Source organism: Paralichthys olivaceus, chromosome 8 (genome assembly GCF_024713975.1).
Source record: "Paralichthys olivaceus isolate ysfri-2021 chromosome 8, ASM2471397v2, whole genome shotgun sequence".
NCBI lineage: Eukaryota > Metazoa > Chordata > Actinopteri > Pleuronectiformes > Paralichthyidae > Paralichthys > Paralichthys olivaceus.
In genome coordinates, this window is record NC_091100.1 from 26,598,338 (window position 1) to 26,612,794 (window position 14,457).

The 14,457-nt window shown below is 38.8% G+C and overlaps 1 protein-coding gene across 5 annotated transcripts in view; it reads right to left on the reverse strand.

Annotated features, from left to right (window-relative positions):
- Positions 1-380: 380 nt before the first annotated feature.
- LOC109627207 (glutamate receptor 2-like) overlaps positions 381-14,457 on the reverse strand; it is a 60,967-nt gene continuing 46,890 nt past the window's right edge. For 2 of the 5 annotated variants that reach the window (XM_069529951.1, XM_069529950.1), the window contains exons 18-20: positions 13,604-13,738; positions 11,801-11,976; positions 3,802-3,942 (exon numbers count right to left, since the gene is read on the reverse strand). In XM_069529951.1, coding sequence (XP_069386052.1) covers positions 11,806-11,976; positions 13,604-13,738 — 306 coding nt within the window. In that variant the 3' untranslated portion in view covers positions 3,802-3,942; positions 11,801-11,805. Of the gene's footprint in view, positions 3,943-11,800; positions 11,977-13,603; positions 13,739-14,457 lie in introns of those variants that run through there. The other 3 variants (XM_069529953.1, XM_069529952.1, XR_011243780.1) reach the window with 2 other exon arrangements.

Sequence of the window (14,457 nt, forward strand, 5' to 3'; positions counted from 1 at the left end):
GAAGCTCCAACAGTGTGACAGTGGGCTGGTGCTAAAGTTCACTGCGAAGAGAGCTGTCAAGAACATGCTCAATGAACTGATCCTCGGGGAGAACATCTGCGTTAGGCATCCCATCAGGCGGACACTGTTTAACATGTGCCATTAAAGCCACGAGGGCTAGGAAAAACTCTTTCAATGTCTCTCCTTCGAGTTGGCGCTGAGAAAAGAAAGCCTGCTGTAAGGGGAAATATGACAGAGCACAACCACATAGCTCTTGTAAGATGGGCTGGGTCTCATCACTTTCCACCAGAACGGCAGAAGCTCGAACAGGCTGTGGTACAATATAACAGAGGTCTCTGTTGGCTGTTGGTCCATCGTCAGTGACACACAGGATCACCAGGTACAGTTCTTAAGTTTCTTTATTTTTGTCTTTACAGACACGCACACATACATGCATGCTGGTCGTCTCTTGAGCTGTCGTCTCACTGCCTTCTGACCTCACATGTCCCAGCACGCTACTGCTGATAAAAGGTGAGAGAGTCATACACCAATGCAGAACATCTGTGCTAATCCGACTTGCTCCCTAGTACCGATCCCAGAACCACATCCCCAATCTCTACCTCCTGTATAGCTGACACTGATTATACCCCACTACCACAAAGACATTTAAAACATTTTCATTAAGATCCATACATTGTTTTCTGAGAAATCAATAAAAATGTTAAAGAAAGTGAAAAAAATCCTTGATCCTGATTTGGATCTGCAACAAAAAGTAATGGGTTTTCTCATTGAGTCATGCCTCACCCCTCAACAGAATTTCAGTAGTGAAATTCCCAAAACTCGTAGTAGTTCAGTCAGACAACTCACGTCCAAATATTTATTGCAACAGTGGAACAGGTTAGTGTTTGGCGTCTAGGCTGTGACTTAATCACTCCAATGTGTGATCTATGATGCCCCTTACGTGAATGAGTCCCAGCCCCTGCCGTTATAGAGCACTGTTTATTTAAAATGTATCAATGCTGAACATAAGAACACGTGTCCTGATTGACGATTGCCAATTTGACCACTGCACCTCCTTAGCCCCCTAGCAACTCACCAAGTTTAAAGTAAATTGGATGATTTCAATGATCATTCATGCATAAATACATACTTACATTTGTACAGAGATTCATCACATTATTGTAAGATGTAGATCCATGTTGTATTGGACACAACCAAAAGTACAATTTAGGCAGTTACTGTGTTTACATGGTTCATGCAATTAGCCTTAACTGAAAATCATAGGTGTAAACAATATTGTTGTGACTGAAGATCCACTTTTGAAAAACAACTTACAAAATTTCAGTCAGAATTGACGATTTTAATAGAAAATGAAGTTATACCAGAGGCAAAGTCAGAAGTGAAGAATGGTCATTTTCACATTTCACTCAATAGTTAACATGTCTGGGAGCCATTCTGTGGTAAATCATTTTCACTTGAGTATAACATGAAAATCTCATAATTACCACAAGTGTTTATTGCAAAAATGATATGAATCCATGAAAAGAAATGGAAGCATATAAATTGATATTTTCAGCTTCTCCTTAACTGGTGTTTATCACGGCATTTATCATGTTGAAGAAGCATTTTAAAAAAAACAGCTAGCTTCTATCTAGCAGCACAAATAACAGCTTCCTTGTGAAAGAAAGTAGCAGACTTGATTTATTAAAAGCATACACTATACATAACAAGAACCACATTAATACTGCAATTAATATTGTTAATATTATTATTACTATCATCATTAAACACTAAAATGCAGCCAGGTGCAAAGCTTCAGGCTGACAAGTTCTTCTGAAAGAAAAAACTAAAAGTGACATGCAAACACTCTCTTCATCCATTCTTCATCCTCATCGTCTTCATCCTCCTCTTCGTTGTCATCGTCAGTGCAGTATATGTATTAAAACAAAAATTTTTGTTCACAGTTTTTTCCCCCTCACAGCAGTGAGCGCTCCCTATTGGCTCAGGTTTCAGTATCAGCAGCTGCCATCGGCTGAGGAAGGAGAGCTTTAATTGGTTCTCCATCGTTTGGCACATCTTCCAGTTGGCTTTCGAACTCAGATGACAACAGTATATGTATGTGTGTGTGCCAATGAGCGTGTATAATGTATGTCTGTGTTCTGATGTACTGTATAGGTGATTGGGGATGTGTATTTGTGTCTTTGTTACTGTAGTAGTGTGTTGACCTATATACAGGGATAGGCAGTACAAACAATTGAAGGGACACTCAACCAATTCAGTCCCCACTAGCAAGTGAACACAGTCGCTCATTGTCTTGTGAGGTTCTGGAGGAGTCATGTTGCATTATCTTATCAGTGACAACAAATTCATTTCACGAATCATGGTTACACACACACACACTCACACACATATATGTGTATATATATAAATATATTTATATATATATATATATATATACATATATATATACAGATGTTCATATTTTACATGGCCAAAGGTAAACACATAAAAGGAATCTCATTGAGACAAAAGCTCAGGCATCTGATCTGAATACAAGGTCCCATGTTTTTTCAGCTTGTCACAGATTTCTTTATACAGTCATCCGCTTCAAGCACAGCTCTTTCTCCCAAAACAGCCTACAAGTAGTATTATAAGCATGTAATATACTCCAGCACGACAGTGCAGGTTTACTGTACAGTCGTTTGGCAACAGCAGAATAACACTTTATAAGCAAAATTTGCTTTTGTATTTCCCGACAGCACATTTTTCACTTCAGCCAACATGGTAGTGCATTTCTCACATGTACAACTATTAACAATAGTAGATATAGCAAAAAATGAGGATTGTAATAGAAAGACTAACTAAATCTACAGTTATGTAATACAATAAGCAGGTAATATTAACCAAACAAAGATGTTCTGCTGTAGCTGTAGATGTTTGTGCTCTCCACTCTCATATTCCTCATGTTCCAGATCCGAAATTGATACTTAGCTTAACAATTTGATTCCAGAGCCTTGACACTGATACAAGGATGAGGTAATGCTCACAAGTTGTGGATGCACTGCCCAAAAGAATTGTTGACAATATACATACTCTTGTTTTTAGCCAATCCCTGTGTAAGGCGCATGTGTTCTGATAGTGTGTGTGTGTGTCAGTCCATGCATTTCTCAGGTCTAAAAGACTACTAATAAGGGATTTTCAGGCAGAATTAAGGAAAACAATTAGGAATAATAACATCATTATATTATCTGCTATATCAATTACTATAATTCATGGACGTGATTTTCAGGACATTAGTTTATATTCATAGCACTTGCACTCATTTTAGTTGAGATTCTGCTTTTATGCCTATGATTCCTGATCACATCCCTGATTAATGCTGTTATTGCGTTAATGTCAGCATCACTTTTGTCCTAATTGTCTATACAAGATTAGTCTCCATGGAAAAAAAAAAGTACTTAGCAATGATGCACGTTTGTTTAGAAAACTGTCCCCTGTGCTTGTTTTTCATGAAATTGTACATATACCAGCCATCACTCGCTGATGGTCAAGTGATTTCCTCCATAGGTGGGCAGGTCTTTGCTGACGCCTGACAGCCAAGTGGTGGGAGGACAACATCTGTCCAGTCTTTCTAGGCTATATGTTAAAGAGCGAGATCAAGAGTCCTCAGAGAGTTATGATTGGCTAAACTCCAGATTGAAAATCAGGGCAGATCAGCTTTGGTGAGTGGTAATTTGTCTCAGAAGGAGATGACAAGCATTTCCATAATCTTTCAGAGGGGAAGGAATATATGTCTTGACTGGCTGTAAGGCACTGACTCGGGTGTGGTCAGGAGAGGTCAGTCATGCTGAGGCTCATGGGTAATCCTGGACGGAGGTAAGCCACCGGGACACGACCATTCTCACTGGTCGATCCTGTGATGGATAGACGAGCTTTGGAGCGCATTGCATCTGTGAATTTCATCTGTACAAGGAAAAAAATATGTTTGTTATATTTTAATCATCACAGCAAAACTAGATAGAAAACTACTTCTGGTCAATCATGGGCTAATGCTGAACACGAACACTGCCAAAATTGTTCATTATTATGGGAAATATTCTTATTTGCTTTCTTTCCAAGTGAGATAAGACTGATGTGAAATGTAAAAACAGGGAAAAATAGGGAAAGCTATAGTTCCTCAACTGTTTGTTTAAGAAAAAGGCAGTGCATCCATTCATCTGGCACTTCTGAGGTGTCTCTAGCCATACAGCAGTTTACCAGGCACAGTCTGTTCACTCAAGACAAGTGTTGACAACAAGGGGTTGTATTTAAAATGAAAAGAGAGCATAGAAGCTTATTTCCTAAAATGTTGGACTATTCCTTGTTACAACCATGTGAAAATAAATGAGGAGTGGTGTAAAAGTGTAATGTGCAATAGAAATATGACCCACTTTAATGAATATAGAATGAAACATGAGCATGACGAATGACGGTAAAATACACAAGTTATTATCTCTGCATCACGTTTGAAATACTTACAGCTGATTGCTGTCCCCGCTGGAAATCTAAGCAGTTCCCTCCTGAATTTATTTCATGATAGCGTTGCACACACCTTACATTTACTGGTCAAGTATCAACAATCTGTTGTACAGTATATCCTGTGTGAAGTAAATATTAATGCTATATTCAGGTGTAGGATTTCCAGATCTCCATAGACATAACTAACTGCCGATGTCAGTCATACTAATCTTGTAAGGAATCAGAAAACCTAACTGCATTGAATCCATATTACCTGAGCTTAATGGAATGCTATAACATTGTTAAAATTGAATGTTTCTTAATGTTACCATATGTTCTCAAGATAGAATGAACCTGAGACACTGAGGTTTGCAACTTTTATTTTTAAGAATGAAGATGTAATTTTGACAAAGATAAGCGTGGGGTCACTATTCTGTCTTGCTCACAGAGTCTGGTAAAAGAGCAATGAAGAAGACGAAGTCAAGTGATGTATTGCATGGGTGATTAGGTCTGTCTTTGTTACTGTGTAAGTGTGTTTACCCATATTCAGGGATAGGCATGAAGATATTTAAAAGACACTCCACCAATTCAGTCCCCATCAGCAGCATAGTAGTTCATTGTCTTGTGAGGCCCTGGAGGAGTGTTGTCAAGTTACCAGGAGATGTCATAGTCATGTTGCATTGACATCCCAACACTAAACGACGCAGGTGGAGAGAGGGAGGGGGAGAAAACAGAAGCTGGGGAAGCGAGCTCGGCTACAAACTAGGCTAAAGGATAACTCATACAGACCAGCTCTCTCTGTTCTTCATCCACTACAGGTCTCTTAAAAACAAGATGGATGCGATCAGAATGAGAACCTTGATTGTGTCACTTTCATCACAGAGACCCGGCTGAACAACACCCCGGAAGCGGCAATTAAAGAGCAGAGGAGGAAGCGTGTATTTACGTTAACAAAAGCTAGTGCACAGCCACGGACATCGTTTACGAACACTGCTGCCCAGACCTAGAGCTCCTCATGGTTAGGTGCAGACCGTTCATTCTTCCAAGGTAACTTACAATAATAACAATTATTGCAGTATGCATTCCCCACAAGCTGACGCTCAGGTGCTTGGGCACCAAAATCAACTAAGATGAAAAGTTCCTTGTAGGAGCTTTAATATGTCTGCTATATATAAAAGGTGTGTTATGCAAACAATGCAAAGGCTTTGTCATTCAGCTTGATCGTTGCCATGATGGAGACCAGCACCTGTCAGACCCATATTGTAATATAAAAAATCATCAAAACATCAAAATTATGTGGTTGCGATTGTGACACACAGAATCACGGATTTGTTCAGCAGGAAACGCTTGATAGGCTAACAATCAGGTCTACAGTGAAAAGCCTGCCTCCTCTTCCTATAAATATAAAATCATCAAGGCCAAAGAATTATTACTAAAACACGATTCAGAAGTCTTTGCTCTGAAGTGAACAATCAAAATAAAAAGACTTTGACTTCAATACATTTTTGAAAAGGGGGAAGGGGTCCCGATGATAATTTAACAAATCTTCAGGCGTTTTTGATAGGGTTGGACAGAAGTATTAAACTTAAAGTATATTTTCAAGTGTATAATTCAAAAGAGTGAGCAAGCATATGTATATTACTGTCTGGTTATTTTACTTTAATAAAGTTTTTAAAAATGTACTTTGAGTGCCCACAATTTTATGGTAGCTGCATATTTGTTTTTGGCAATACAAGGTTAAATTCACAATGATGGAGTCTTTCCCCTCACCATCCAGTCCTTTTGCAGCTCTTTGAATGAAAGAATGAAAGTAATCTCTGCTGCTAGCACATTGAAGTTATTTAAAAATAGGGATATTGTAAATGTGATGTGTTTGCGTGATGCATGTGTGTCTGTTTGCTTGTGTGTGTGTGTGGAGAGCGAGAGGGAGAAATTGAGACAGAGAAAAGGAAACAAGGAAAATAAGTACCTATAACCCACAACAAAATTTGCTGAAGACAATAAATGGTGCAAGTCTCACTGTAGCATTATGTCATGAATGAATTGAGAATGTTTGTAAAAACAAAGCAACAGGTTGAATTGTGGCTTGGAGAGAAGAAACCTCTTACGTTATCTCCATAATAATAAGAATATTTAATATGATTAAGAATATTTCCACGGAGGCTGATTTTATTGCAGCATCTTATGTTGAGCTTTTGTTGCACTTAATCAGTTTAATTTACAAACCAAATGTTTTGACCATGTTGTGACATGACATCTTGCCTATTTAAGGTCACATTTGTGCTTTATAAAAAAAAGCAACTTGTAGATATTTGCAAGGGGGAGACAGAGACAGAGTGCCCAATATCAGTTAAGAGTTAAGTCTTTGAAAGAAAGATCATCAGTTACTTTCACAAAGCTTCAGCCCTGCTGCTATGTATGGCACCAGTAACATCTTACAGTGTGTTCTCACTGAAGAGTTCATGGGGTTAAGGACATGGGAAGCCCTGCAGTACAGGGAATCCAGGGACTCAAAAGTGGCAACCACAGGCATCCAGGTTGAACAGGCATGAAGTGGAATGCAGGCAAATCTCTGGAAGTGGCAGAGAGTCTCAACCGAGGCAGAAGGCACTGGTGGGGTCCGTTGCAGTAAGACGAGCTGGTGTTGGCTACTTCACAGCAACCAGGGTTGATAATACCCAGGGAAAAGAATGGCAACACCTCATTCAGGAGAGAGATTAAGCAGAGGCGAGGAAAGTTCCACCCAGCAAGATGGTGAGGTCGGGACAGCAAGTGGCATGGATGAGCTATGAAAGTGCACTATAATGAAAGATCTCATGGTCTAACATCTGGCAAGCAGACTAAACTCAGAAAAGGTTCTTGGTCCAAGCTGTCTACGTAGCCCTACCCAGTCCAGCATGATCTGATGTCTGGGGCAACTGCTGACAGCATAGCCATTAAGAACACACCAAAGGCCACAACAACAAAACTAAAAAGAAGCCAAAATTAAGCAAAAGGAGCCCAAACTCAAGATTCCAGCTCTGTAACCAGGCAAGATTATTGAAAACAATGTCATTTTAAGAAGCCTGCCTCTATTTTTATCGTTTTGGATTAAAAGCATTTATTTAGATTAATTAATTGAGTTTAGAGAGATTCTGCAATGATGTGTTCTAGAAAGGCTTTTACATGTCATTCACATACCTAAATGAGTGGCTGGAGCTGCTCTTGAGAAGATGATCAGAGGCCTTATTAACAACCATGACACAAAATGGAGTCTGAAATATGTGAGCGCCATTTCCAACACAAAAGTTATTATCAATACAAACAAATTTGACAGGAGATGTGTGCACTTGCATGCATACTCTGACGCATGTGAATGAACATTTTGGAGATGAGAAAGTGGTGATGCAGATGTAAGGTGGTGAATTGAAGCCAGATTATAGTTCCATCATAAACATTAAACCAGCAGTGTTATTTATGCTTACACAACATAACTGTTCCATAGAAACCTCTAATTGTAAAAGATATAAAACAACTTAAAGTAAATTATGGTTAGATAGACCAGAAAATAGCAATAGAGTTTCAGAATTGAGCAAATAATAGTTTTCAAAAATATCTTGCATGTATCACCAAATACAACATTAATTTTCATTTAGGTTGTTTGTAAAATCGATGAAATGAACATGACTGTGTTGTCATGCAGAGTACAGTGAAGACTACTTAAAAATGATATAAAAAAGTGATAAACTCCAAACTTCCATTTCCAAATAATATCCAGGGGTAGAGTTTACGATACCACTGATTGTTCCGATCAATTTGTCAATGTGTGAAGCGATCGGTCCATATGCTGTAAACATATCAATACTGTGGTAACACTTGTGTGTATTGCTGCATGATGGAAGCAGATATGTTCATCATTTCATTTCCATTCAGTTAATTCAATTAGTAAAACACAAATAATATGGGACATACTTTATACTCAACTAGCACAGTGAATGACCTGGAGGCAAAACTCCATCTGAGAACAACTGGATGCTACTGCAAGAACTGTAAAATGTCCCCCATATACTATTGTATTTATTAACTCACATAATGTTGCCATTGCCCCTTGTTGGGTGTGCCAGTACAGCAGCATTTGACACAGTGGACCACAGCATTCTTTTAAACAGACTGGAGCACTGGGCGGGGATATGTGGCCAAGCGTGGGAGTGGTTTGCTTCCTTACTGTCTAACAGGAAGCTCTGTGTGTCAGTCTTGGGGCCTATTTTATTTTTATTGTACATGCTTCCCCTTGGGAACATAATTCACAGGCGTGGTGTCTCATTTTATTGTTAGTCTGACGATACACAGTTGCACTTGCCTGTAAGACGCAAAGACCAGGTCATGCTGAGTTCACTCACTATGAAATAAAACTTTCTTAAGCTGAACTGAACAAAACAAAGATTTTTGTCATTGGGTCCCAAATACTGCCATCTTCTGGTTTAACTACATAAAGCCTTTGGCAAAGAATATGGGAGTCTGGCTTGACGAAAAGCTACGTTTTGAGTGGCACACCACTAAGCTTGTGCAATGCTGTTTTTATCACCTGAGAAATATTTGTAAAATACAATCCATGCTAACTTTTAAAGACACAGAGACTATTTTTACAGACTCCAGACTGTCCAGAACTCAGTTGCCAGGCTTTTGACCAGAACTAAGAAACATTCATGGCCTTGCTCCCTGCTACACTGCTGACCTTTTAAAACGTTGAGATCGTCTGCAAGAGGTCACTTGTCTGTTACAGAGGCCCGGCTAAAAACTAAGGGGGACAGAGCATTTGCAGTCCGGGCCCTGAGGCTCTGGATCAACCTGCCCATAGAGATCAGGTCACTGACTCAGTGAACTCTTTTAAGTTGCCTTTATCGGAGAGCCTCTCCTGATTTTACCTGAGTCTTAACTTTCTGAATAACCGTCTTTTAATTTATTTGACTGAGCATTTTACACAGCACTTGTATTTATACACTAATGTATTTACCTGTTTCTTCTAAACCTTATGTTTTATGGCCTATCGGTTTTTATGTTGCCTTTGTAAAGCACTTTGTTTTGAAAAGAACTGTATAAATGAAGATTATTCTTGTATATATTATACAATGTGAAGCAATTGAAAACCCTTGCCAGACAATCATGACAACACAGCTCATGGAGTAGCCGGTGAAAGTCCCTGAGCTGTGTGCTCCTCTGGGTGGCCTTGTGAAACACCACACAAAGGAGCTTCCTCAACAAATATAGTATAATATAGTACAATGCAGCAACTTGATTGTTTCAGCCAGTCTTAATCCTCTATTCGTGGGGGGGGGACAGGGGAATACTCACTGGTTGTGTTTATATACGTGATTTGCACGACTAACCCAAATACACATAAATGATCCCAAAGAGTGTTTTGAGTGTTGTGAAAATCTGTGTTGCATTCAGTGTGATCACACAACTAGGGGAGTTGCTGTTGGCCATGGTGATCCTGATTTTGTCAATGAGCACCACGCCAGACACACCATCTAGGTTTGGAGCATGGGGACAGAACAAATGGTCTGAATGGAGCCTTTCTGCTCCTGTAAAGTTTCTGTTAATGGAAGGTTTCAGAGAAACAAATATTGGCCAGCAGACTGACCAAAACACCCCAACACCAGTTCATGAGTTAGTCCTTAGCACAGAAAGAAAAAGAAAAGCCTCCTGTTTATCCTCCAACTCTGGTTTAGCCAACTCTGTCCTGTCACAATAATCTCCACGTCAACAGGCTCTATACGAGTTATTTTAGTGCACAAAAAACCTTAGTGAAGGCAGGGAAGATGTCTTTGCCCATTTATTTAGGACTTAGAGATAAAAGATAGACCTTTACGTGTTAAAGGGAAAAAGCCAAACAGATGATTAGGCAATTAAATTAGTGTTTGGAACAAAGGTGCCAAAAGTTTGGACTCCATGGGTAGCCAACTAATCAGATAAGGCTGTTGTTGCTACATTCCAGTTGTTTCTGAGAAAGATTCTTTCTTAGCTAATAAAACACTAAGCTGACTAATATCACTCTGTTGTGTCAGGTGTTCTTAGCAAGGTGAAGAGCAACGTCCAGGTTAGGTGATCTGTGATTAAATTGTTGACAGGTGTCTTCAATCAGGCCATACAATATTCCATACTGTATGTGTTGTAATGAGTAAGTCAATATGTGAAATGCAACAGTGGTATTTTACTTACATTTGTTCCACTAAGATTCATAGAGTTTGATGAGGACACCAGTCACACCATTCCATCTTTAGAATGAAATTATTGGGCTGCCTAAAGAGAAGCTGGCATTAAGCTATAGATGGGAGTGATTGGCCAATGAATCAGTATAATAAAGAGGATGATTGGCTCAACGGTCAGAAAGGAATAGAAGAAACAGGGAAAGGACTAAGGCACAAGGATGGAAAGAAATAAAGAAATAAACTGGAAGTGGATGAGAAGATGTAGAGAGGAGTACATAATAGTGCAGAGACAGTAGGAGGAGTGTCAAAGAGGCGAGAAAAGTCAGGAGAGGTGAGAAAAAGGAATGATGGGAGTGTCACAGCCATGTACAGTTTTGACCAGATACTTTATATTTACTGTCAATCTAGACTGTCATGGGTATTTTGATCTCCATGTTTTTAATCTTTATCAAGACCAATTGCTGCATTCACACCATACAGTGAATAAACAGTAAATCATATCGCTCCATAATACCAGTCAACCTCAATGGCAAAATTATTGGTGTTATTATTGTGATGTTAATTAAAATACAGATTCAAAGTGAATGTGTTCTAATGAAATCACTTAAATCAAAATCCTGATGTGAACTGTTCATTGTTATGGTTTTCATAAAAGAACAGGTTATATCAGTGAAAAGTACTACATATGTAATATCACCATTATTTAATAAAAAGCATTCATGATCATTTTGTTGTGAATGATCCATAAAACATTCCATCTCCATCAACAATAACTTTTACTTTGACATTTTTTCAGTTGTTCAGTTACTGGTGTTACTAAACTCTGCCTGGATATGTTTGACATTAACATCAAACTAGAAAAGAGGAGAATTTTGACCACTGGAAGACACAGGAGATGTTAAGTTTAACTAATGCTAAATTAACCAAGACTGAAAAAAAGTTTAAAGGTAAGCTTGAAGCTCAAAGAAGGTTTTGGACATGTGCAATGTTTTGATGAGTCATAATGCAATTTGCCACTGAAGTTGCTGTGTTCAATCATAATGTGAATCCAGTTGGATAAAAATTCATTGTCTAAACATGATTTATGACTGTGAGGTGAGGGAAGTTTTAGCCATCAATCATCACTCTCCTACCCGTGTTAGATCTTGACGCTCTCAATGCCGTAAACGTTGTAGCCTTCTTTATAGGTGGCGTAGTTTGGCTGGTGGCTTGGGGACAGCAGGTTGAAGTTGGGGGCATGTTGAGGAGAAGACAGAGTGTGTGTGTAGTTTCCTGTGTGCTGGGGGGACGACAAGGTGTTGGCTGCAACCTTTATAAGAAAATAAAGTCATCGTTACTACTATACTGATTGTATTTATGTAACAATGAAGCTGTGTGACAATAAATGTTTGAGAAGCAATAGCCCCATTAGTGCTGAAAAACTGCAAAAGCAAAATTGTATTATGAGGGAGAGAGAGAGAGAGGTCTGTCTACACATTAAAATGTGAATAACACATTAGCATGCGTTTGTGTGAACATCCCGATGTCATGTTAGAAACAATAAAATACAAGACAACTATTTCACAGAGAGGAAAAATACTACGATAACAGGTGAAAAGCAATGCATTTCTAGATAGAGATTTTACAAATAATTTAATTTCAGATGGTATCAATGTTTTAGATGGTCCAATTACTTCCTAGTAAATATATCCACCAAGCACTTTAATATGAACATCTATACATAAACTTATTGATGGAATTGTGCGCAGCAGTGCAATATCAACATCAAAAGGGTCAGGTGCTTCAGTTCAGGTTCACAAACTGGAAACATTTTGAAAAAATGTAATCTCACTCACTCGCTAGTGCCAGAAAAGGTGAACCTGAGTGTGGAACATCTTATTTCTGAGGATTTTTACAGAGTTGCGTGGACAGAAATGCTTTGTTGGATAGAGATGAAGAAGAAATGCCCATCTCAAGTCCAGAAGGTGACATGAAATGAAATGTCTGGTCAAGGAAAGAAGGGCACTGGGTAACCGGTGGAGGAAAGCATCAGAGAAAGAAAGAGTGATTATAGACTGCACCGAGCAGAGAATCCCAGAGTTTGTTGCGAAAAGAAGAACAAGGACTTTTATAATGGTGAGTGGCTCCCTCTCATAATGCTAAAAATAGCATAGCCACCGCTGTCCCTATCACCCCAATCCTACTTGCTTCTACAGAGGCTCCACCTGGCCCAAGCATTGAATCGGTAGTCTTTCTGCTGAAATTAAAGACCAATTGCCCCCCTGGACTTACCATCAGTCATTGACTCTGTTGCTTTACCCATTAAGACAATGAACTGTTTGGGAGGAGGGTGGAAAAGACAGTTTAGACAGCTTAGGCAGGTCTCAAGTAAAAGACCAGACTCAACAGTGAAGGAAGAGTTATAATTGAGCCAGACTTTGTCTTACTTTGTTTGCTCCTTACCATTGACTCGTGCGCAATGAACCACATCAGGTTATTTCTAATAGTAAGAGTTTGCACCTCCAATGTCCACCTCAGAGTCTCCAAGTATAACCCACCTCTGTAGTCTTACTCCCCTCATAACCCAAAGCCTATTGCTATAGCCTGATAGAAACATAATGCAGATGACTGACAAAAATGTAGAACAGAAACATTTAAATCAAGTTTAAACAAAGTCCACATGAATACAAATATAAATACAGTGGCTTGATGTCTGCATGGAAATTAGTATGGATTTCAGACATGGAAATACTACAATATACATCCCATTAACCACACACCTTTCTGCTTGAAGATATATATTCATTTATCAATGGATTTCAAATCTCTAATCACACAAATTCAGATCCAGATGGTATTTTAGGGAGAATCCTACTTATAGAAGATTCAAGATACAAGTCATACCATTATGTTATTTATATTTGAAATGGATAGTGAGGTAAAACAAAAATTAGTACCTTCATTTTTTTGGCTTCAGCACGGCTCTTGTAGCAGAACTCTACCAGTGCTACCATCATGGCTAGACCCAGACCTCCAACCAGGATGTAGAAGACACCTGCTACGTTACTAAGAGACAGAGCACTGGTCTTCTCCTGGTATGCGCACACACACACGCACACACACACACAACCAAGAAGACGGCAGTCACCCAGAGAAGAGAGGAGTTAGTGGGGTGTTTTTATGTTCACAGCTAAATTGAATGACTGACACACTATCAATGAGTGAGTGCTGTAAAGAGCTGTAGATAAGGACAGTAAAAAGAGCACAGACAACTAAACTAAATCTGACCTGCACGCATATAAACATATTTGAAACACAGTTTCTCTTTGTTGCTTTCTGTAACTGTCAGTGAATATATATACATATATATTTTTTGACCCCACTGTATATTTATACATACACACAACAATCACACACAAACATATATATACACATTAGCTGTTACTTAAGTCCAATGTTAAAATAAACAATAGAAACAAGGGGAACACTATTTTTTCTGCATTTGGCTTGGGAGTCAAATATCTCTGCATCCGGAACAGTTAACCAATATTAGTTCAATATAAGTTTCTTATTAAGCTTTTGGACTTTTGGTCATCATGCTCCATATACAAGTATTTACCTAATCAGTGGAAATTAAAGGCCAACTATTCGAAATAACAACTTCTATTAATGTAATCTGAAACAACAATCTCGAAAGTATCATTTTTGTAATAAGTATCATTCATGGCAATCGTAACCTCTATGCAATGGCTGGCTTTTCTATCTTCTGACTTTTGCTAACTGCCAGTGTGACAATTCAAGATAGGTTTAA